This window comes from Sebastes fasciatus, chromosome 24 (genome assembly GCF_043250625.1).
Source record: "Sebastes fasciatus isolate fSebFas1 chromosome 24, fSebFas1.pri, whole genome shotgun sequence".
In the NCBI taxonomy this organism is placed as follows: Eukaryota; Metazoa; Chordata; class Actinopteri; order Perciformes; family Sebastidae; genus Sebastes; species Sebastes fasciatus.
In genome coordinates, this window is record NC_133818.1 from 10,039,166 (window position 1) to 10,065,430 (window position 26,265).

Here is a 26,265-nt window from a genome sequence, read left to right on the forward strand (position 1 = left end):
GGGGGGAAAAACACACACAGGTCACAATGGTGAAATACACTCTGCTTTTCCGATTCTGATTTCAGTTTAATATCCACTCACGTTGCCTATAGGGGACGATTGTAGATCGGATGAGCGGTTTTCGAGATATGCAAAGGACACAGACAGACGGAGATTCCTTGCTTCGTAGTTACATCATAAAATGTAGGCATCTCAACTAATGGGTTTCATTCTACGTACATGTAAAACACATAGATTATTATCTCTTCTGGTAAAACCGGTTTTTAATATATAGTTACAGGGAAATGCTTTCTGACTCATTTGTTTCTCTGCTGTCACTGTGGTTCAGTGCTAACTGGGGCAGCCTGAGTGGTTTATTGTTTTAGCTGCAAAAAGTGCAATGTGGTGTCACATTTAACTTCTCCCCCAGACATGACATGTCTAGACCAATGACTTCTCACCCCGTTAACTCTCGTACACAAACACACACACACACCTTTTACCTCGTCAACTTTGGCCACTTGCTATTGTCTCTACCAGTTTCTCTGAACTGCAGCTGCGTTGTCTGTGCTCAGAAACTCTGTTTTTGTACTTTCATCTCTGAACAGATGTATCCTGTGGGGGTTCACAGACCCATCTCCACTGATAAAGTCCCTCAAAGAACAGATAGCATCTACAGTACAGCTGCAAACCACACTGCAATCACTCAAGCTCTTATTATCAACTACTTGGCAAGGATTATCATTTGTTTAATATGTCATATCTGTGGTTTCATATTATCAGCATCAATAATAGTCAGGAACATGTCAAACTAATCAGTGTTATTCTAATATGAATATGAACACATGGTACACAGCCTTAAACAGAGTCACTGGCTTCTGTCTGATGAGTTTGACAGTACTGATATCAATACTGTTATGTTCTATATATATTATTACCTCCGCCAAGGCCAAGGCCTATCAAAGAAGCCAGTAGACATTTATAGACAATATTTGACGCTTTTCATGCCCTAAAATGCACTATATGGGTTTACAATACACTAGACAACGCATCCTCATACAGTGCATATTTTCATTCAAAACGAAACCAAGATATTACAAGTTTAACATTCTTTGAAATTTGCTTTCAAAAGTAAAAATTGTGATTGAAATCAATTGCAGTCAAATCAAGCTATAGAGCCTTTGACTTACCAAGCTTACCTTGCAGGTAGAGTTCAACAGACATAGTAGGCAAACAAGTTTAGTAACCGATTGCATTGCTAAGAAAAATAAAACAATCGAGGTGTGTGTGCCTGCAATACTTCACACATCTTCAAGGAAAGAAACTGAAAGTTAAAGAAGATTTTTGATTGAATCTCTGCTTTTTTTCTATTATTTCCCTCCAGGCTCTCTCCTTTCTCTTCTCATCTCTGGACTTTTTAGGAAGCAGACACATAAACCCCCGGGATAATTGCACATTTTTCTCCTTTGCATTCTGTCTGAACGTACAGTTATAGTGCAGTACTAATCTTGCATTGATTGACCCTTAGCATTGTCTAGTTTTGTCTGACTTTCGGCTATTTATATATATTAGTTTGTTTTTTCCTATTTGAAATATTCTTGCTCCTTTCTTGGAACATCTAACCACACTACATACCGTACGCTGACTAAGAACAGGCTGTGTTGTCGACTTGTCACACTACCGTGGAAACCACTGCAATCATTTCATGTTCGCCCACACAGCTTCAGCACTGAGGGAAATAATGAACACAGATGTGTAGTTTCCCAGCTGTCATCTGAACCTTTGCTTTACAGACGGTCCCTTTTTGAGTCATAAAGTGCACTGTTGTTCAACACGGTCTAACTTTGGGCTCTAGTCTACCAAAAATGCTTGGCGAGTTTTCACACAGATGTTTTGAAGTTGTGGAAGGCCTGTGTGTTGCTATATTTAACTGTGTGTCCAAAGACTGTTTTTCATTGCGATGTGTAATAGTGGACATTTAAGAGTTACGTAATCCTACCTCTGTTTTCTCTATACTGTATTACAAAAGGGGGAATCCCTCTCTGGCTCATCCATCCTTTCTCACCCTCTTCACTCTCCAGCTCAGTGTTTGTCCCTGTAAATGAGGCATGAGATTTGTATTAACGTGACGGTGAAAGGGAGGAGAGTGGTTGTGGTTTGCAGAGGAAGTGGTTTCACAGGGAGGGGAGAAACCGTAAACTGTCAGCCCTCTCTGAGGAATCAACATACGGCTCCTGTCTGATTCATATGTCATATTCTCAACAGTCCGTTATAGGGATGTCAAGATACCAGAAATGTACTAGTCGATACCAATACTCGTGAAATTCCACGATTCTCTATACCCAGTTCGATACCACGCTGAAAAACAAAACAATAAATTGCATGTCTTCTGTGTTTTCGTGTGTTTTCAGTTCATGAAAGTTAATCGTAACATTTTGGTCGCCTAAAAATGTCTTATTCAGCGTTCGGTTGTACTTAGCTCTACCCTCTCGTGTCACTTCTGGTTGCAAAAAAACTCTTTCAGCAGAGGATGAAACAGATGAAATCGTGGCACCAAACCCATCTGCCTTGTCTGACAGTAATTTCGTAACGAGACATTCTCTGTACAGCATTATATATCGCTGTCAATCCCCATCCTAAAACGACAATAAACTATGGTGTATTTATGCATAAATGTCTGTTTTTACTTGCATGTGCATCTGCTGTTTGTTCTATTCTAAATCTGCGTGTGCATGTTGACTTTTATATATTGTTATGACGCATGATGTATGCGTGCATTCGTTGCTCAACCTCAGAGAAACATCTGTTTCATTTAACTATAATTTATCATCACTGCCACCACATAAATGTAAATGTGTTACAAGATGCGTCTCTCAAGGTCGAAGTTGTGAGGAAAACAGTTCATTTTTAAAAATCTTAATAATTATTCTAAAAAAAGCTTCAGTCATTAATCCCTCTGTCCTGATTGATAACCACTGAGGTACCTTTGAGCAAAGCAGCTAGTGTCTGTTTACGCTCACAGGCCACAGGCAGAAAACTGAGCTGAAGTTCAAATAACTAAAAATAATATCCCTGCAGAGAGGAAGGCTCTTGAGGTCAAATCATGCAGTCGTTCAAAACATCCCCTCTCATCCCACTTTGCCTCCCAAGTCACGCTGATAGCAGAGCAGCAGGGCGGCCCTGTGTTAAAGACTGAAGTGTCCTTCAGCAAGTCGCTGACTGCTGCTAGCTTCAGGGGTTTCAATTCTGTAAGTCACTCTTAGGAAAACACAGTTAATGCTCAGGGTCGTCTCGTATTTCACCTTCCCCGGGCTCTGTAGTTGTTGGAGCTGCAGATGGTGATATATCTGTCCCTATAGCTTCTCTCACAGGCCGCTCACTCTTACAGCTGCCTTTACGCGAGCATGTCAATTTCAAATTTTTGTCTCCATGTAAATGTGTGTAAGGAAGTTTAAAAATGAGGATGCATCATCATTGAAACTCCTTATTAGATAAGTGAGAATTTGTCCTCCCTAAATAAATAAGAGCTCAGAGATAGAGAGACACAAAACAGATGTTGAACATCCTTGCCACAAAATATTTCCTCAAGATAATTTTTAAGGTATTTATCTGTTATCTGGGAAACTCAACTGTAAAGCCTCCTCGTTAGATTTTGAAGAGGAAGAGTGCAACCTTTCACATGAGGCAGAGCGGTCTTCAGCTGTCAGTTTTGTGGTTTCAAATATCTTTACAATGTGAGTGGATGAGAAAAGCCTTGAGGACAAATGAAGCCATTTTAAAAGCTAATAACCGGAAGAATGTTCCTTCATTATAATCATTGTGAAGACGAGTGTTTATTTTCAAATAGAGATTTAATGTCAGGCTAGAAAAGCACAGTAGCAAATAGTTTGTAACCCTTTTTGGTACAGACCTGACTTTCTCATGCTGGCTCAACTGGGTTGTGACTGGCAAAACTGCAGTTGAGAGAGCATTGTCTAATTGTTAAAATAAAATGTGTTTTGAAGATTATAAGACATATCACATCCACTCCAGTCTTGCATCAGTTCTAACTGTGTTCCCAAACATTTGCGTTAATATAAAATACGAAGAAAAAAAAAATTCAAAATGGCAAAGGTTAATAGGTTAGCTCGATATCAGTGCTGATGAAACTTTGTGAAACACAATTAAACACCGCTAAAGTCAGTCAACCACAGTGCTAATCTGCATCTTGTTTTGACTTTATCGCTTCCCTCCAAAGATATACTTTCCTGTGCATGATGACCTGGTGACCTCTTGCTCAAAAGTTGTTTTTCTGACCATTGACCTTTTGTCACCTCCAGATCATCAGCTGATGGCTGCAGAGAGACGATAAGGGCAACTTTCTTTATTATTGTCTGTTGGTAAGTAATTCAATTGTTTAAAACTGTAATAGAAATTGTTAAGATAAAATGTTAAGATGTGTACACTGCAGTATTTTTGTACACAGAACTATCAGAGACTGATTGCTGTGTTTTGTCACGTAGTTCTGGTAGACCGGAAGTTACAAGCTGTAACGGGAAACTATGGCAAGACATTTAAGGCAGATGAAAAAATCAAAACATGGTAAATTAATATAAATGTCTTTCCATAGTTTCCTGTTACATAGTTAGTCTAAGTATTTTTCCAGAGATAATTAAGATATGCATATGAAAGTGGAAAATAATATTCATCAACAATTCACATGTGTGGGCAGTTTTATGTGACTGGAATCTCAAAATGTGTTAACCGACTAATTTCAGTTTGACGAATGAGGAAACAGATTATCTTGGAAATTCTACAGAAAACTGAAAACTAACCTAAATACTGTATTCAGCTCATTAGCTTTAGGCAGACTTGCAGTAAAAGTCTTCTGATATGACTAAGAAGTTTCCTTTAACCCAGAGAATTTTTGTAATGGTCGACTTGTTGATTATCCATCATGACGACATTTCAACCGCTTTCACCTTTTAGCCTTTAACTGACATTTAAACTGCCCTTATCATACACTATCAGTTTCCTAGATAAAAGTAGACATTCTTTGCTATGCTGATGACACCCACCTCGATATCACCTTTAAACTAGGGCTGTCAATCGATTAAAATATTTAATTGTGATTAATCGCATGATTATCTATAGTTAATTGTGATTAATCCCAAATTAATAGCACATTTTTTCTGTTCAAAATGTATCCTAAAGGCAGATTTGTCAAGTATTTAATACTTTTTTATCAACAATGGAGTTTTATTTAGCGTCCTTCTCGACAAGCTAGTATTAGATATTAGATATTATGACATTGACATATGATGTTGGTACCAATGGATTCCTTAGATTTTCTAGTTTCATATGATACCAGTGACTGCTACAACCTAAAGATCGCAAGTTGCGTTAATGAATTAAAGAAATTAGTGGTGATAAAAATGAATTTGCGTTAACGCGTTATCACGTTAACTTTGACAGCTCTACTTTAAACACAATGAACATCTCTAAAACATGTTTTTAAATGGTAAATGCCAGTAATATAATACTCCATCATAAACATCCTTTTGAATCTCCAATATTATGGTGCCACTATCTTGAATCAGCAAAGTAATCTGCACACTCTCAAATACAAACTCAACGCACACGTCAGCTCCTTCCTTCCTCCAACCTAATCAAAACACAAGAGGACACAATATTATTCAATTAAACAGACAGGGTTAATTAATCAGCTAATCAATTATATGGAATAAACTAAATTATACTGATGTGTTCCTGATGTCTAGTTGGGCAGTTGGATGTAATTGTTTATTGGTGGGACATTAATTGACACAAAGCAAGCAGGATATATAGTGAATTATGGGTAATTATCAGGGGAAATGATGTTGAACTGTAATCAAATGATGTGTGCTTTCAACGGTGCAGGTTTGAGTCTGACTCGACACTTTGGTCCTGTTATCCCATGATGGCCACAGTTTGATTGTAGGTGGCGTGAGCTTAGTCGGGGGGGGGGGGGGAGTCATTATCTGGACTCTGACCAGACAGCACAACTGTTTAGTGTGAGCCTAGCAGTCAAATCATGTCTGTAAAGTCATTTCTCATGTGTCATTGTATAAATGCACATTGCATTTTTCGTGTGAATTCATACCCTGTTGAATTTTGGAACTGTGTAGTACGCTCTCCTATTTCCTAACTTTTCCTAAAATATGCTGAATGAATTTAAGATATTTGGAAAGCTTGCCTCATAAACGTTGTTTTGCTGCAGTTACGTTTCCCAAATCTCTACAATGGAAGTCGTGGATACAAAGTAAGCATGAGACCCAGGTGGAAAAATACCAAAATTTCAAAAAAGCATGTCCTGCATTAAAAACTTTACTTTACCTTACTTATCTGGAGGTAAAGAAGAATGTGTTCTATCAATGTTACAGCATTTTTGCATAACAAATAACTGTGCTGCTTTCTGTTAGCAGCAACACTCACACCTTGTCATTATCAATCCGGTGAATCAAAGCCATAATGACATTTACATGGAAAGGGTGTGGGGGCTAAATGCTAATAGATTAGATCAGACTCATCATGAGTGGTGTAAAAAGCATGCAAAGACACAGGAAGTCTCCAGTACATAACCTCAGTTAAACTACAATACAGATGCTTTTTCATTGGGTTTTTAATCCCAAATAAATTTATATGCCAATAACTATTTTAATACACACAGTAAATACTCACATGCAGCCTTTCAAGCTGTAATAGACACACACACTCACTGATTGAGTGTTCGCACTAGTGCCTGATGCCAAGGGGCTCTTAGTCCACTGTTGTTGAAAAGGAAAAAAAGAGAGAGAGGGACGATTGGCATATAAATGGGTTGTGGCATTTAATGTCTCCAGTCCTACATCATCACTCTTGATAAATTAGATTACCTCACATTCACTGGCTAATGGTAGGAGGAGAGGAGAGAAGGAAATGTTGCAAGAAGAGAGGAGGAAGGAATAGAGAGAGGACACGTCATGACTTTAGAATCAGTTGACGGTTAATTCTGCAGAAGTCAAAACAAAATGGGGAAGTGTGGCAAGTGTGACAGGAGTCACTGTCTGAGGCCTTTATGATTGATTCTAATTACCTGAATTCATTTCTGATGTTTGGTGTGGTCAATTCGTATGTAATCCACGTAATTGTGAACCAGGAAGTATAAAGAACAACAAACGCCGCATAGGGAGGAGGTCGGAGTGGATGGGTGGGTCAAAAAACACCGGACTTTCGTCCAGGTCACCGCTGTTCGTACCCCGTGTGAAACCAGAAGTCAATGTTGATTTATTTGTCACGTAACTTCCATACTTAAGTTACGCCACTTACGGAGTTAATTTAACCCAAACCACAACCTTTTCCTAAACCTGCGTAAGTAGTTTTATTGCCTAAACCTAACTAAGTTGTTTCCTGTGAAGACAGAACTTTATTTTGAAAAGACTGTATGCTATGCATGAAACAAGCGGAAATTGACAAGTGTTGCTGGACATTCGTAGGAATACGCACGAAAAATTAGGATTAACTTTTCGTAAGATATAGGAACCGTTGTATGAGATACGTTAACATAAGAGTGCAGTTTGCTTCACTCATGGCAATTTGTGATATATCGAGAAGTCTGTGATGATGATCTGAATGTCAATCGTTAACCTTTTGTTTCTTTTATCAAGCCAAAAGTGCAAGTTTTACAATATCATTTTAGGCTTTTTAATTTGACATTAACTGTATTTCTAGTTTCCATAAATATGTTAACGAAGTGTCACAAATGAAGAAAAAACACCAAAAACAATGAACACATTTTCTGATCATAAAACTGTGGCTGCAAGCAAAGCCGAGCTCTATCATGAGACAGTTGTTGACTTCCTGTGTTCTGATGTTGCCGATAATTTACTGTCAAAGGACCCCATAGGCTGATGTGGTCAATGCTCACCCTCAATACATCGGCCTACGCAGCTTAAACCACCGGAATATTTTGTGTTAAAATGATGGAAAACATACCACGAACAAAGCAGTCTGTCTTAAAGTGACGTGAAGGGAAAATTCCACAAAGCTGACATACAGACACTGAAACACACACATGTCTAATTGAAAGACATCTGGAACCCATCCACAAACTGTGTGTGTGCGTGTGTGTGTGTGTGTGTGTGTGTGTGTGTGAAGGATAAAAGTTACAAAGCAGGTTGGACAGTATATATATGCTGGATGAGATGTTTTATTTACACAAGCCATAAAACACACACATACATACACAGTCAGTGCATTCAGTTTCATCGTACAGTACTTTATAATTACAGAGTACAAGACATCCAGGTAGGTAGCATTCTGGTTTGACATCATTACATTTCAGTGCTGTCACACACATACACACTAGCATGCACACACACATACATGTCTATATTTTAGGTTATGGGGACCACCACTTCCACTAGAGCTAGAATTGTGCAAAGACAAACGCACACACACGAGCTTGCACCTATTGTTATTGACACATGGACCCACAAGCACTCACACTCACATTAACACAACAGGAAAAAAGCATTCGCACACACACACAAATACAGAAGCAAAACTCACACAAGACCCACAGGAAGCAGTAAGATACTGTCGTAAACACTGAATATTTCGATCCTGAGCTCAGAACCAACAACAGACCAGCGGAGGCAATAAACCGCTGTTCTCACAACACAAAAGCCAAACAATATCGTCACTGCTCTCTCACACACACACACACACACACACACACACACACACACACACACACACACACACACTCACACACACTTGACACTTTCAAATTAAGGCTTACAGCCCTAAAGTTTACCTTATGCTCACATTTTCTGGCGTCCTCTAAAATGACAGATAGTTGAGAACTTGTAGTGTTTTCTCACATTTTACACACATAAGGACCAAACTCTTTCAATTTAAACTGGATCCCTGCTGTTGCATAACCCCAGTCACTCCAATGTTTTTCTTTTTCGAGAGATTTATGACCGGAGATCCGTTAAAAAAGAAAATCTGTAGTAGCTTATTTTCTTGTTGGACACTTAAACCCTGTTTGAATTTGATTCATTTTAGAGGAAGCGATGCTATAATAGTTTCAATTCTCCACGGAGTTGTGTAATTTAACCCAGTATGAATCCACCATGTGTCACTTTTACCAGTGCGGGAACGTAAAAAACAAAGTGGAGAAAACAACCTGCTTTTTCCAAGAAAACTCATCTGATTTCAACAAGTCATTTAGAACTGACATCATTATAATGTAATGAACTGATTATAACGCACTGACATCATTATAATGTAATAAACTGATTATAATGAACTGGTCATTATGATGTAATGATGTGTTACATTGGTGAGTGTGAGAACAAACCACTGTTTTCTGGGTTTGCTGTAGTTGGCAGTTAGAGCACGTTTGAGCAATCAGCACATGAAGACATAATCGGAGACTGAAATCATGATGTTTTCCATCTGCGCCATTAGTGCCAATTTAAGTGGACATCCGTTGTCCCGTATGAGTGGTGGTCCTCCGGAAAGACACACATGGAACAAAAGTAACATTTCAAGATGTTCGCTAGTAAAACTAATGCAGATTAAATGGCACTTCAATCGTAAAGTCAATAAAATAAAGGGCACTCGCTTCATACTTTCCAAATAACATGACAGAACGAAGTACCCACCAAGAGAAAATACAGCACAAGTTCTGTCCCAAAATGACGTGTTTATGAACTGAGAACTTATTTATGACACGAATTGAAAACAAAACATGGTACTGTTTAAAGGCTAACAGACAATTTATATCAACAACTTACAAGCTTGGCACTCTACATTTCTGATTATATACTGTTTAAATAATATTACATTTAATAAATGAGATTATTAGCTTATTAAATAATTGAGGATTTTCTTTAAATGGCTTTTTCCAAAAACTCCAAAACAAACAGTTAAAGGTACCCTGTGGAGTTTTTGACACCATGTTTTTATGTAACCCGATCTCATAGGGAAGGCGTATAAATAGCACAACATTACAAGGACATTCCACTTGTCATGAGGACGCATTTTAGGCTTTTCGCGTGTCATTTGTACGTTGCTTTTCGTGTGTTATTTGTACGGCATGTAAAAAAACGACAGTAACGTTCGCAATTAGGTTTAGGCAACAAAACCACTTAGGTTTATGAAAAATTTCATGGTTGGGCTTAAATTAAGTACGTAAACTAAGTCAAATACATATGGAAAAAAAATAACATGGAAAACACGTCACAAACGAACACAGGTCTCCTGGTTGAAAGTCCTGTGTTTGTATGAACCATCCACCTCACCTCCCGCCCACCATAAGCAGTAGTCCTCACTTTTTATTTTACATCACTAACTCTGTGTAGCATATTTACGCGGTTGCGTTTACACTGCAGTCAGTACAGGCTACATGACATACAAATGACACGCCAAAAGCAAGAACAGCATTCTTATTGCACGCGAGATTCCTTGCGAATTATCGCGTCATTCATGCGCCTTTTAATGCGACCGGGCTGTTTGGTTGGGATGTGTGGGTTCCCGTTTTGTTTGCATCATCCTCACGCACATGGAGGCACATGCATGAGCACAGGCAACGTGATACACATTACTGCCAATGGATTCAGGCTATTCCAATGAGAAATACTGAATGTAAATATCCAAAGAAAATGACCTCAAGTTTATCCTCTAATAATAATAATTAACATATAGAGAACCTGACCTGTAAAAATGTCTGTTTAAAGTAGTTTGCTCTTTAAAAAGTACCATCATTTTCTACAATTGTGTGCTATCATTCAGTTTTTGAGCATTGCAATTACAGCCAGATTATGCAAGAATATTTACTCTTTGCTGTTACTTAATTATATAAGAAGCAGAAGTTTTCAAGTCAAAAGGTAACCGCAGTCTCTTATGAAGATCTTAAAATATTGTTATAATATATAATATTATATGTAAATATAACATATGTCCATATAAATTAAATTTATATCCTCAACATAAACATTTCTGTGTTTAGCTGCACCCGATTCGACTGTTATCAGCTCATTAAATCGGCATTATGGGTTGCTATAGATGTGGGTCAGTAGGTCGCTAGAAGTCGCTGTCGTCTTCTTTTATTCCTTCTTTTGGTGATCGCCCATGTCAATAAATGATAAAACCTACTAGTAGGTGTAGCAGGCCCCCTGTGACCCACATCTATGAGGCTTATAACCACTGATAACACCCATGCAATGACCTGATAACTGTCTAATCGGCTGGTTATCACTCCTTCCCACCTACCGAGTGAAGTTCTGGTACACCAAAATGTCTCTTCAGGCTTCTTGCCCTTTGACCTTTCCAACGGGGATCTGGTAGGCGTGCAAGGAGGAAGGCTACCAAAGCAGACCAGGGGTTAAAGATCTTTAAAACATTATCGTATCACATCTCTGAGCTTAAGTGTTCAAAAGAAAAAGTCATGCCCCATTAATATCAGATATTTGAGTTCACTTGTATGAACATGTCTCATGTCTAGATTATATCTCAGTATGCTTCAGACACTTTGTTTTGCTTTCCTGTCGCCACAAAGGCCCTTCTTCTAGTAATCTCTTACCTTAAATCTGACAACAAACACGTATCCCATCAAACTATCGTCTTATATGAGCATCATGATCCTAATTTCTCAGATTGTGCTTACTTTTTGTTTATCCTGGTTCCCTTAACCTGATTCCTTTGACTGTGCTCTATACAGTTACATATTTGTTAGTGGCCCAGTAACAACTGTTTGGAAAGCAGCATTTGAATCAGAGAAGGTACAGCAAGGCCTTAAGTCATTGGTTACCTCCTTCCTTGATAGATGAACGTCCTTAGTATGTTGCATTCTGTCATCTCCTTACACAAGCATCTCCAACCGAACATCTTTGTCTTAATACGATGTAGACACAAGCACTTTCAGTCTGTCTGTTCCAAATCGTCACAGAACCTGAATGAAGTCTTTCTCCAGCTTCCATCAGCAGCCTTTTTCATTTCATTGATTAATTGGCATAAAATGCAAGCAGCAAAGGAGGCAAAAATGTTGTATTTTACACTTAAAATATAAAGCTGTAGACAAGTCTGTGTGCATTTAACATGCATACGCTTAGGTGAAATGCTAGGAGTGGATGGAAACACCCAATAAATGGCAAGAGGCGGCCACCAGCTGATGGACCTGGTTCGTCAGTAAGACAGAAATGGCCATTATCTACCGGAAACACATTCATAAAGTAGATAAGAAACACCACCCACTTGGGAGGGATGTTGTGTTCCACAAAACGTCTCCGCTTCATGTGATCACATGTGAGGAGAGCACGCTGTCCAATCCGATGTACAATAAATATAAATATGAAATAATTGTTATGGTCATCAAGTTTCCACAGTGTGAAAATGCTCGGTGTACTCCAACGTTGGGCGAGACAGTTCGATGTTAGCCGGAGAATTCTCTTTGGCCATCGATGATTTAAAAATGGATCCCCTGGAGATTGCCAGGGGGGCCCGGCAAAACCAGCCCCAGAAAAAGTGCAGCACGCTGGGGGAGAGGAGGATAAAGACCCAGGGGTCGATGATGGAGTTGACGGAGATAAAGCGCAGGGCAATCAGGTCTAGTCGGTGAGACTCATTGTCAGAAGGCTGTATGGAGTTGATGTATACCCGGATCTGAGAGAGGGATAGGGAGAGAGAGGGAAATTGAAATTAGCTGCCACTGCTAAAAGACAACCACATCCTAGTTAACATCCTGCTTTAAATACCACACTAAACGCTCTATAGCAGCAATAACAGATAAAGACTGCGACCAGTTTATGGTGATAAGGGAGGAGAACAATATAAATTGAAACCACTTATCTGTTTAAATACCAAGCTGATACTCATCATACATGTTTAGTTTCGTAAATTGAAATGTCAATTATTTTTTTTATGCAACTGACAATATCTAATTCTATTGTTGAGGACACGCTGTTGTTGAAATACAAGAAGGAGAAAGTGGGACATCTCAGACACCAGTGACCTTTTCTTTATCTCCGTTCCTGCCTGTTCAGCAAGATAATAATCCACCCCATACAGTAAACTGCTCTCTACTCTAAAGGAGTATGCACATTGGTTTGTTTTTCTTGTACTTAGGTCCACCCTCTCGTGTCACTGCTGGTTGCAAAAAAACAACATGGCGACGGCCAAAATGCACGTTTTTTTCGTGCGACCGCACGTCAGTATGTTATTTCGAACTGTTCTTGTCATGAGTACTTTCATACAGAACGCAAAAAAGCGACAATTTCTTTTCAGAATAAGGTTGATTTTTTGGCGCCCTCAATGATGCTGAACTTTAAGCCTTAATATAATTCAAACAAAAATTCATTCCCTGTACCGTTGTGCTGAATGGGGAAATCAGCCATAGATATCAAAACCGTTTTTGTACCAGGTTGTAAACATGTTTATTTCTGCAGTAAATTAAGGCATTTTAACATGGGGGTCTATGGGGCTTTTGAAACAAGCCTCAAGTAACCATTTGATGAACTGCAGTTTTCAGCACTTGCGCGTTGGCTTCATTTCTCAGCACCGGAGGTTGCCGCTTGAAGGGAACTCGTACACGTCAGTTCCCAGCCTCTCCAAACCAGAAAGACTGTTTACAGAGGGCACTTGAGTGAGTGTGTACTTTGGGTTTTAGCCTAAATATATTTACCCAAACTAACTGTTGCATAATAAATGTTAAGACCATTTGTATGTTCAACAAAAAGCATGCTCCCTAATTTTATCCTCTTACATGTAGAAAATCACTCGCTCATCCCAGAACACACAGGATGTTTGCAGAGAACGGAGCAATGTTATAATTCAAAAAGGATATTACTCTCAGCATCGTTTTGTTTGCTTTTCAGCAGGACTTGCGAACACAGGCAGCGTATGAATCTTTGAGGATGCCAACATGTGTGTATTTAGTGGTTTTAGGAGAGGCTGGGTGGCAGATGTTGAATGCTGAGGCCGAACCAAATTGAAATTCCCATGCTGATATCTGTTTACACACAAAGATACACATGATAATGAAAGAATCTTACTGTCTTGGTACTGTCATTTATTACTATCTGCACAGTATATTCATGCACTAATGGAAATGTCGAGCACTTTTTACATAATTTATGTGAAACAAATCTTAGGTTAGGACGTCTAATAATTTACAGCCAGGTGAAATAGAGCTCAAAAAACTAATTTTACCCTTTGGGACCAGAACAGTGTTATAAAAACCTACTAAATGTATCCATAATTAGATTGATTTGGTTCGCAACAAATAGTCACTTTCCTTGTAATATCGTGACATTTATACACTTTCCGGTGAGATCGGGTTAACGGTGTTCAAAAGTTATGTTGACGAAAATGAAAAAAGGGGGAACTCCACTGCAAGAGCACAGTGCAGCACCCGGACGACAGGTACAGTGATCATACGTTAGTTATCTTGTAGTTCATCCTCAAAAAAAGCAAGCGTTTCGGCATATTTTGGTTTTAATAACTCAATAATTAGCTTTGCGAGACAAAGGTGAAATACTTTGTACCCCATCATCTACAGACTAATGTTGGTGGAGCAGAACTTCGGCGCTAACAAACGAGACTGGCTGACTTGTTTAGTTATTATTATTATTATTATTTTATAGGGTCGGACAGAAGTAAATTTTGACCAAATATGGCCACTGGGTTTTGCCTTCGTGTTTTTAGTCTTAGTAATGAATACCTGTCCTGTGAAAAATGATAAATGTGTGCTGTTCGATAATAGCTGTATTACAAATTCTTTGACCTTTTTAAATGGAAATTGCTTTTGAATACAGCTGTTTTTAGTAGCACCGTTGAGGCCAAGAATGAGCACTTGATTTCATTCATTGTTTCCTGTCTGCGGGCCAGATATGGCAGTGAAATCTGCAGCTACTGGCTGAAGTGAATAGCAGTAAACTCCCTGGGCCGATGTCCACAAGGTTGGGAACCAGCACATTAATACAATCCATGGAAGCTATGACTCGTTCACAGGCTTAGATTGTCTTGCTGCTGGTCTCTCTGGGGGTCATAGAGGAACAATATCCAGTTACGTGTGCAGGGAAAAGTGACCTCTCAACAGGTTGTAATGTCAATCTATTCACTGGCACATCGCTGCTTCTCTTTTTCCTTTTTGTTACATTTTCAATTCACTTTCACTTCCTATCTCTGTCTTCCACCCACCCTTTTCTTTTGAATTTCTCATCTCTGTGTGTCCTCATACTCATTCATCTCTTCCATTATAACGGTTTTCTTCTCTGACTCAGGTTTGACTACTGTAAAAGCACCCCAAATTTCAGTGGTTGTGCCAACATTGCCAATTTCATTGGGCCAGTTTCCTGTTGCTCAATCACACAACCCAGAAGCTGAATTGTTGCTATGAAGACAACAGCTGCCTTCCCAGCAAACTAAACAGCTGCACTGCACTTAAGAGTCTTGCTTAAGGGGACATTAGCAGAGCTGTTAGTTTGATGGATGAGAAAGCACTTAAAACACTTACTTCTGCAGATTTTCGCAACCGCTGCAGGGAAATGGTAATTGTTAAACAACTCATTAAGGTGAACTGTATCAACAAAATCAGCTCAAAAATACAAAAATAGCTCTTACAAATCCAACAACTGAGGTGTCCTGTTTTTTTCTTTAAGTATAGAACAGCTCCATGCTAACCCCAACGATGTTTTAAACAAAACCCCATGAGATCATTACTGTGATTAGTGGCAGGCCTCGCCATGTGTGTGAGACAGAAACAGAGTAGGCGAAGGAACGTGTGGAGACAGATTTTTTTTGTTAAGCCGTGAAATCCAACTCACACTGTGAGCCCGTTTTCTTCTCCTTTTCCCAGCACCAACAGGAAGCGTAATAAAAGTGGTAATGAGAAGTGTCTGTAATGCTCACAGAACAAAACACTGTCCTCTGTTTGAGTTTCATTTTCTACAACATCATTTTAAATCGTTAATCTGTGTGCTGAGCAAATACGTGAGTCAGAGGTGATATTCTTTCTTAAGGCTTTTGCACACCAAGTCCATATTACTTGTCTGAAATCATCGTACTAGAGTGAAGATACTGGTATCATATGAAACTAGAAAAACCTAAGGAATCGATTGGTACCAACACTAAATCACACTCTAAATTTACGCTAAATTTTGGCAAGGAAAAACTGACATTGTCATTTTCAATGGGGTCCCTTGACCTCTGACCTCAAGATATGTGAATGAAAACTCTGAGATGAACAGAGTGAAAACTGTATATTATTAAATAACACAGATGTTGACAAACTGCACGATTTGCAGTTGAAAAAGGTAATAAATCACAATAAATCGCAATACTGTAATGTTTAAAATCGCAATAAGATCGTATCGTGACTTAAAGGTCACATATTATGCTCATTTCCAGGTTCATAGATGTATTTTAATGTTGCACTAGAACATGTTTACATGCTGCAATGTTCAAAAAACCCTTTATTCTTCTCATACTGCAGCCTGAGTCTGCCTGCCTCAGAGCCTAATTCAGCCTCTGTCTGAAAACCACTGATTCACAGCCTGTCTCCTCCCACTCTGCTCTGATTGGTCAGCGTTTTCTGTCAATCAAACTTCCTCAACAACACAGCGTCACTATCTCCCCCTCCCTCCCGGAGAAGCTCTGGAGGGAGAGGCAGCTAGAATAGAGCTTATAAACCACTTTAAAGTTTATAAACCAGAAACTTCACCCAGCGCACGTTACCGGAGGAATCTGATCAGAAATCGGCGACACATGATGAACATCTGCGGTCCAGATTCCAGGTTTTCCTGACGGTTTCTCTCAGGTAAATAATACTATTTATAGCTCTGTTAGTTAGCTCAGTGTTTACCTCATGCATCAACTCTGTAAACCGTAAACATACACTCTGTTTTACGTCTGTCTTTACAGATCCATCTGTGAGAAATGACCGACAGAATCATCCCAGAGGAGAGCAGATAGCTGAAAGCAGATGGGAGATACAGAGCTAACCCCATTAGCTACATGCTACCGCTATGAGACGGTGTGTAAACACAGCGACCATCAGGGTGGAAAATAGAAGATGTGAAACAGTAGTCAGTTCATTATTTCTGCTAAAAGATAAATGTATGGAAGATCAGAGTAATGGTATATTATTTACAGTAGTAGCTGTCTCTGTGTTACCATGACTACAGACCACCGGAGCTTAGCTTACCATAGTTTACCAGAGCTGAAGACTTTCTCCTGTACCATGTTAACATAACTAACTAACAGGTGAGATGATTACAAATGCTGTGAATAATTAATATTGTCATCTGTCAACTCAAATAAAGTTTGACTGTGAAACAGAAATGTGTTGTGTTGCTTACAAGTCACTATTTACTACCTGTACTCTGCTACATGCATGACATCAAATATATATAATATATAAATATCATCTGTTTAAACAGTGTAATTACATAAAGCCTTTGTGAATGAACATGTTATATTTAGATGATGGGAGTACATGAAGCCTGTTCTGCTGGTTCTTGCAGACTTTGCTCAAGTTAGGTTGAGGAGGAGAGACAGTGACGCGCTGTGGGGCGGGGTCAGCTACTGAAGGTTCTCTCTGGTTCGACCAGGAAACCCTTACATGGCTTGCATTTCTCTAATGACGTCAGAAGAGAAGGAAAAAAAGCGAATTTTTTTTCTGCACCCATTTCCGGACAAACGGAGGAGGAGAAAAAGAGAGAGGATGGTCTTTTATGATACTATGGTGGCCTGTAGACACACTGGGGACAGATATTGATGTTTAAAAGACATGGAAAAGTGCATTTTGCATAATAGGTGACCTTTAAGTATCGTCATAATATTGTATCATGGGGCCTCTGGTGATTCCCACCCCTATTTGGGACTAGCACCACGTAATTAATTCAGTTTTGTCTTGCATTGCAAGTTTTCGCAACGAATAGAATAATAAAACACATTGGACTCAGTGTGCAAGGTTATGATTTTTATCGGATGACGGATTAAAAAAACACATACGACAAATACGGACTTGGAGTGCAAAGACCTTTAATCTCTGCTTGTGGCTGTTTTTCATTAGGTTTTCCAACAGTTTGAGAGACCATCCAAAATATCAACATTTCAAACATGCATGCTTGTTTGTACCCACAAGCCTTTAAAGGTATACTCTGTAGCATCGTCGATTGTTATTTGTTGGCCCGTGCTTGTTGGCTCAACGAGTGAGAGAGAGGGAGAGAGAGCAGCGGTAGTCGAGCAAACTATAGAGTGAATGAAGAGAAGGGGCGGCGTTAACGAGAACAAAGCAGTGAATCAGAAGAATAGAACGTTAATTTCTGATTGTTTCAAAGCGGTTAGGCTCTAAAGCACAAATAAACACACCCACAGCTCCGCACAACCCTGCGGGAAGGTGCCGCGTGTCCGAACTTTGAAAGAATACAGCATTGTTTTTTAGGAAAATGTTGCATAATGCCTTTAACTCGTGAAAAGGTGGTTTAACAACTTTAACAATTTATTGACAGTTAACTGAATGGAGCGTCCATACGACATGTTGTAGTTTTATAGGTTTAAGTCCAGGCTAGGACCTTACTCTAGTTATTCATCATATAAAGGGAAAAATGCCCTCAAAATCAGTGTATTTGGAACTAACAATTGCACCATTCAAACTCCTTTACTGTCTTCCAATCTTTTCAGTCTATCTAACACTATGTCTACCTTTCCATCAGCGTGTCTGTATTTCTGTGCCAAAAGGCTATTGTCTAGCCTTTTCAATTTTTAATGCAATCACAGATAACCGGAGGCACATCACACTTTCAATTGGACTGAAGGCGCAGCAGGAAAAAAATGCAATATGACCTCGCTGTGTGTGTGCGTGACCTCAAACTGTGGTATCACATTGCTGGCTGGACACCCATGAGTGTTCATATAAGGCTATTAATAAATGATGCATTTTTTTTGCATCGCTTATTATGCTCGAACGTGCAGCCTTGGCAAGCGTGTGACCATAAAGTAAATATAAAACACCTTTTAAATCTTAATACAGAGTAATATAGCCAAGCTTTCCATTTCCAGTCTAGACTGCAAGAACACTTTTCAGATGTGTTTAGAGACACTTTTCTCTACAAGTTTGTCCCCACCAATGTTTGTCCCAGTGTCTCAATTTCTGGACATCTCTTCACTGGAAATATAAAACGGCTGCTATCAGCAGAGAAGACATTTCTGCCTTCATCTAGATCATAAAAAAAGGAATGGGAAAGGAAATTCTACAAGAGGACTGATAAAATAAGACACAACGTCCCCCTCAGCATAATCACTTAGTGTGCTATTTGAGTGAAATATGGTAAAAGGTTTTCTACATCTTCCTGCAGGCCAACAAATGGAGATGTCTGCCAATAAGTTAATGTGGCCATTCTGTTGAAATATGAGAGGAGAGGAGCGACGAATGTGAGTGATTCACCAGTATATCTGACATAGCATTCCCATTAAAAGAAGAATTAATATATGGCTGACATTAATGTTATAATGTCTTCTGCCTGCAGGGGTGAAAGGTCTGGTTACGGTCGCTGGATATCTGATAAAGAGAAGGTAAGACAGGCTAACACAGCTGACATGATGCAACAATAATAATATTATTAATAATAATATTGCAGATGTGCATATTTCTCTTTTTTTTTTTAAAGATAGGCTAGGAGACACGCTGTATGATAAGGTGATTATCTCCTTTCTCTGGCCTAATCAGTTCTCTTTCAATCTGCTGCCTCCTTTCTGTCTGTCCTTGTCTAACCTCACTCTACCTGAGTCATCTGTGTTACTCAGCCTCCTGATGAGGCAGTGGAGAAAGCTAATGTAGTAAGATGATACCAGTGTCCTTTACCTGCCTGCAGTGGTCTACACCTGGCTGGCACACAGTGTACAGTAGAGGACAATTTAATAAACCATCACTTAAAGGTACATAAATGATGTGATGCTTTTCAAAAGATAATTTTTAAGGCAATGTACTCATTCCTGCCAGTTTACTGTAAACACCCTGTTGATATTTTGGACGGTTTTTCCACTCATCTGTTAGGCAGCAATGGTCTGGCAAATTAGTGTTCCTCGCGACGATATAGGAGCTAGTGGAAATAAAAGTGAATTACATCTGACCCTGACTCACTAACACACAGTATCTGATTTCAAGGACGTTGATGGGCTTTTTGGCATCATAAAGCAGGGTTTTTCCTCTCTTAAAATGAGGCGGAGATCCATTTGTATTCGTATTTGCTCCTAAAGTGTACTATAGTAGCATATCACATGACATGGTTAAGCTATATGTTTGAGACTGAGAATATGAAAACAAGCAGAAAGGACTCAGCCTTGGTACATGGGGCGCCCGCTCTACCAGGTGAGCGGTGAGTGTTTTTATTTAAATAAACTGCTAACATAACATCAAATTTATGTGTGTTCACATTGGTTGAATATTAGAAGAGCAATATCAAACAATGTAAACACCCATAAATGATATCTGACAGAGGTGGCCGCCTCGTAATTCATTATGCAGGATAAAACCTGAGAAGGCAGCTCGTGGCTTTAGGTGCTAATTTGTGGACCTATTTTAATCCTCGTGCTGTATATTCCATAACAAACTGTATCGCATGGAAGAATACCCACTTAGTATACAGTTTAATAGCTTTAACTCTACTTTTAGTTGGGTTAAAGTGATAAAAAAAAGACTTGCACACGTTTTATGTGTCGAAATAGACACTCGGTTAAAATGGCAGCTTAACTATGACTGCACAGACTGCTCTATTGTGTTTGCGGTCCGTGTTTGTGATGTTGTGGATGCTATTAAAATCAGCGTGAGTGCAGAACTTAATCTAATAGCATCCACAGCATCACAGACACAAACCCACAGACGCAAAGCTCTCAAGTGTGATGCCGAACGAAGGTCATGACTGCATTTCAAGCCACAGCTGAGAGGCATATGGCACTTTTTGTTATCGATTTAATGATTGAAATCCAAAGTGACACTTTCAGAAGCGAGTTTGGTCACAAAACTCAAGGGGTAATCAGCGCAGGATGAGTCATTCGTGGGTTGAATTTGTACTTTGGGCCATCCATCCATCAACCCAGCCTTACTGTCCTAATCTCCAAAATCAACTTTCTGGCTCTTGTATCAAAACTGCTTTCCACTGGCCAATTCAATTAGAAATATGTCATAAAGTTCAAAACAAGGCTTTGTGCCAGCACTGACATTAGCTAATCAGCTAATCCTGTTTTACATATTCTTCATATTTATGATTTATTTGATTGGTTTATGGTCAATGCATGGTAACCAACAGCAGGTTTGATGATGAGCAGAAGCTTAAAGGGGAACTACGCCCGTTTTCAAAATTCCTACATGTTATTCCTATGTACTGTATATATCTACGCTCTGTCCAAAGCCAGCAGATTCAGATAACAAAAAAAAACAGTAACCTATAGACATGTTTCACTTCCACTTCAGTTCGCGGTCGGAAAATGTTAAAAATATAGCGTACACTTAATCGGATTTAGGTGAGCCTTTCTTTCAGGTTCACAACACTGTATATTGACTGAACTCTCCTAGGCCATGAAAATAACATAGTGGAATTCTTAATTTGGGTGGTGTTCCCCTTAAAGTGGTTTACAACCAGGACATCTGAAAAGGTCGCTGGTGTATAATTACAGCTTCTGAGGCTGACCATTATCTTCTCATTAGGGCCTCGGTCCAAATTGCTTCCTGAAGGTAATGGTGATAGCGAACTGGTCAAATTCATCAAAGGACATTTACAATTCCGTGGTTTACTGTATGTCAAGCCTGCTGATTGTATCATGTCCCTTGCTAATAATAAGATTGCTCTCTTTATTTTCTTCTCTAAAACGTTTCTAGTGATATTGTTTTCTTAAAAAATACAGAATATTTATCAGTTTTTCTTATTTCTCTATTGACTTTCACAATAACAATAAGACTGGAAACCCCATTGAAATGGCACCTTCTCAGTATGTGACAGTAGTAATTGTAAAACGGTTAGATTTTTATTTAAACTCAATGAACTGAAAATATATGCATTTTGAAATAACACATCAGTACAAAACATTTTTAAAAAGTCAGAAGATCGGAGTACTTTTACACTACGCTGACGTGATATCTATATTTAAACATCTAGTGTCTATACCTGGCATCGAGATAAGCAGCTGAGTCAGTGAAAGGCACCGCTACAGTGTTTCCTGTCGACAACTTGGCATCAGAACAGCCCATAGTCTATTGTATTATTTATGAATAGCTGCATGTCCAAAAAATGCCTTAAGTGTGCGGAGACACAGTTACACAGATACATATCAGATTGCATAACATATACAGTTAATTGTATCTGCTCTGGGTGACATTTTGACCTGTATTTGATAAGATTGTTGTGTTTGTGTGGCAGGTCTTCTTCATGGAGTCCACCATGTTTCTACAGTTGACCAGAATGGACAAGCCGCTCCAGTGAGAGCCTTTTGCATTTTTACGTTACCTGAAGGCCACCGTAGTTCTCCGTCACGCTTGTGAAACTGCGCTAACGTGAGCCGCAGAGCGCAAAAACCGTGGTACAACCAGCCGCTGTCTGACTTCAGTTGCTCATAAAGTAGTGTTATTACGATAAGGACGGCCTCTGAGCGAGGCGAACGGCGTTACTACTGTTTTGCACGCGGTGGCTCATGTTACCGCAGTCTTGGAAAGGGACGAGTGTGCGGAGGGGTACTCAGTTGGTTGCAATCTGCAACCACACTACTAAATGCCACCAAATCCTACACACCGCACCTTTAATATTGATTATGCTTTCATCACTCTCCAAGTGATGGCGGGCCATTTTTGTGTCAAATTATTGATTTCTTAAGTAAGTAGCCGTGTAATAAGCAGGATAATGTACAGCTGGCGGGTCATTGTTGTGAAATAAACCCCTTCAACCCTAACCCTCGCCCTGTTTGGGTTTATGTCACAACAATGACCGGCTCGCTGTACATTATCCCTTATAAATAACACACATATTTTCCAGATATGTTGTTTCGCTGGCGGTGGAGTTTGACCTTAACAGATGAAGAAATGGTGGTGACCCCTGTATATCAAAACACCAGGACCTTCTCACTCACTCAGAATCTAGTGTCCTTATAGGGTGGATTAGCCTTAATGAAAGTAATGAGGTCATCTGTAAACCTGGTCACCTTTACATTCCTAAACTTTACTTGTGTATTTTTAAAAGCATGTATGTGAGTTATGTGCTGTCGTCTTACCACCAGGGGCAGTGTGCAGATGATGAAGATGCTGGTCATGAAGACCAGCAGGATGAGATGCTCCACCTCCTCCGCCATGGACATCGCCCTGCGCTCGCTGTTGGACCTCGCCTTCACCACCGAGCCGCCGTTCCTCCTCCGACGCTGGTACATCCTGAACAGCTGGTACACCACGAACCCGTTGCACGCCACAATGGCCAGCACCAGCACCAGCATGAGAGAGGCGTACAGGTTGGCGTAGACCCGGTCCACCGCTTTGCTAGGGTTCATGTCAATGAAGCACCACGTTCCGGGGCAGTATTGTACATATGTACCGAATCCCGCGAAGGGGAGGAGACAGAATAGCGTACATAACAAAAACACCACCGGGATTGCGATGTAGGCACATTTCCTGGTGACGTGGCGGCTGTACAGGTAGGGGTACCCGATGGCGAAGCACCTCTCTAGCGCCATAGAAAAGAGAAGCGACATGGTGGCCAGGCTGAAGAAGGTCATGCTGACGCCAAAGTACGAACACACGCTGCCAGAATCCCCGGGCGACCTCCCCTCCGAGGTAGTGTTGCGCGAGTGCGACATCCCCACCAAGGTAGTATTGCTCGAGTACGACAGCTGCACCAGCGGGCTGATCAGGCAGGTCCCCGCCAGGTCTGTGACCACCAGCACCGTGATGAGGACGTGGAACAACGAGCGGCGCCACGCGTCCCCTGACCTTGTGTCTCTGCGCCGCCGGATTTCCAGTATCACCAGGGCAGCCACGTTGCCAAAGATGCCCAAGGCGAACATGATGGCACTGATCACCGGGCTGACAGGGTCGTCGATATGGAGCTTGAAGTGGCATAGGTGAGTCTCTGAATCCTTGGTTGGAGACATGATTTAATTCGAAAATATGTCCTGCTTCAAAAAAAAAGGGTCAAAAACGTGTCCTTAAAAAGTTGTCAGCAGCCATCCTGGTGAAACAGAAAGATAGAAAGAAAGAAGAACTGAGCTGTAACAATCAGTCGACTCATCAATTGGTCAACAGAAGATGAATCGGCAACTATTTTGATAATCTATTAATTGTACATATAATTTAGTTTTAGCCCAGATTAGCAATATTTTAGAAGAGAAACATAAAGTTTAAACATGTCACTACTAGTCACTTAGAGTTTACTGATCATGTGATAATAATTTTCAGATATGTTAAGACGTTCTTTAAGAGATAGATCAGGTATTTTGAAGTGGGGTTGTACGAGGTACTGATCCATAGTCAGTGTATTACCTACAGTAGATGGAGTTTGGAGAAACAGACAGGCAAAATAATGGACTGCTGTGGACGGGAGCAAAACAGAATTTAGACACCTAAAATAAGTGTACGCTATATTTAGATTATTTTCGCTGGTTTACCTTGCTGTCAGACAGCCCTTTCCAACGGGGAACTGAAGCTGTTATGTATGCTCTCGCCAAAGCCACCAGACTACATTAAAAAAGAACTAATTTTACCTCACAGAACATGGGAGTTGCTGGTCTACCGATCTGTTTGTGTTATTGTGGGACTCTGGAGAATCCAAAACTTACTAAGCCGTTGTAAAATAAAATAAGTCAAAATTTCTCTTCTTTCCTTCCTTTCGCCCATAACCCCCTTTTATTTTGATTCATTTATTGTTATTTTCTCTCTCTCTTTCTCTCTCTTGCCCCATTACAACACCAATTTCTCCTCTGCCCTCACGTCTGCATGCACACGTATACACACAGTGGATACTACATAACAAACAGACATACATCTTCTCACACACACACACACACACCCCCCAAATCATAGGACCAACCCCAGTTTATTACTTTGCTGTTACTGTTACCATCATGTCACCCAATGCCCTTGTGTTTTTTTTGTCTTGTCTTGCCTCACCTGTTATGTCTTTTCACATTAAATAATAAAAAAAACGAAGCCCTTGTATCCATCTCTGCGCTTGTCAAAGCCACTCCATTGATAAAAAACTGTAATTTTACTCCCCCCAGAACACGGGAGTCGCTGGTCTACTGCTGCCTCGATCGGTTAGTTTGTTTGTGTTATTGTTTGACTTTGGTTAGATTCACCAAAGTCACAAAATAACACAGCAACTCTTGTGTTCTGCGAGGTAAAATTGCTGTTTTTTTCAATGGAGTCTGGTGGATTTTGTGAGAACATAGACAGATACAACAGCTTTAGTTCCCCTTCAGAAAAGGGCTGTCTGACGGCGAGGTAAAGCGGTGAAAATATTCTAAATATAGCGTACACTTAAACAGATATTGATTTTTTTAGGCCCCGTCCACAGCAGTACATTGCTTTGCTCCGGTGCCGGTACTCCTGTCTGTTTCTCCAAACTCCATCTACTATAGGTAATACACTGACCATGGATAAGTACCTCATACAACCCCACTTCAAAACACCTAAACTTTCCCTTTAGTACTTCAAATTTGAGGCCAATTTAGAAACCAAAGTTAACCCAAAATCTGTCAGCCACAGCTCATGGATCAGCTATAACCCAGCTCATCAAACACAAGATCTTGGCTAGCAAGAAAATTTGACTGTGATTGAACTTTAGGGAAGCCTGCACATCAGCATTTTCATACTGGCAACAACATTTGTTAACTTGCCCCTAAGGAGATCCTGCAGGATGATTTCTAATCTTACTCTCCGACTCTTGTTTTGAGTCTACGTAAACAATGTCGACCACACGCCACTCTAATTCCATGTTTGTAAGGCTTTGTCTAACTTAACTGATCCCACACATACACAGAGAAAAGGGGAGAAAATCTTCTTCCTCTCATAGAAAGGAACATTTTGCATATACTGAGAGATTCCAGGGTTTGAACTCTGCTCCAGTGTGAGATTTTGGAGTTGTGAAACCCAACGTTTCTTCCTCTTCTGTCTCACCAGATGACAAATATCAGCTGACAAGGCTGAAGGTTCACAGTTCTCACACAATTTTCTGCTCACATTGCCAGCTGTGCTGAGGATGTTACTCAATTGTGCCTTCAGTTTCACAGGGTGTGTAAGATAGT

At 39.9% G+C, this 26,265-nt stretch overlaps 1 protein-coding gene and 1 long non-coding RNA gene across 10 annotated transcripts in view; one reads left to right on the plus strand and one right to left on the minus strand.

Annotated features, from left to right (window-relative positions):
* Positions 1-19,528, plus strand: part of LOC141762634 (uncharacterized) — a 53,491-nt gene extending 33,963 nt beyond the window's left edge. The window contains exons 2-3 of the long non-coding RNA XR_012592871.1: positions 4,299-4,358; positions 19,344-19,528. This is a non-coding gene — a long non-coding RNA (uncharacterized LOC141762634). The remainder of the gene's footprint in view (positions 1-4,298; positions 4,359-19,343) is intronic.
* Positions 1-26,265, minus strand: part of ptger2a (prostaglandin E receptor 2a (subtype EP2)) — a 48,110-nt gene that overhangs the window by 20,828 nt on the left and 1,017 nt on the right. For 2 of the 9 annotated variants that reach the window (XR_012592867.1, XR_012592869.1), the window contains exons 3-6: positions 23,245-24,191; positions 11,477-12,648; positions 9,979-11,215; positions 8,168-9,794 (exon numbers count right to left, since the gene is read on the minus strand). Coding sequence is in view for 3 of the 9 variants with exons in the window: in XM_074626565.1 (XP_074482666.1) it covers positions 12,358-12,648; positions 23,245-24,114 (1,161 nt within the window). In the remaining 6 variants the exon portion in view is untranslated. Of the gene's footprint in view, positions 1-8,167; positions 12,649-23,244; positions 26,248-26,265 lie in introns of those variants that run through there. The other 7 variants (XR_012592865.1, XR_012592868.1, XM_074626565.1 and 4 more) reach the window with 5 other exon arrangements.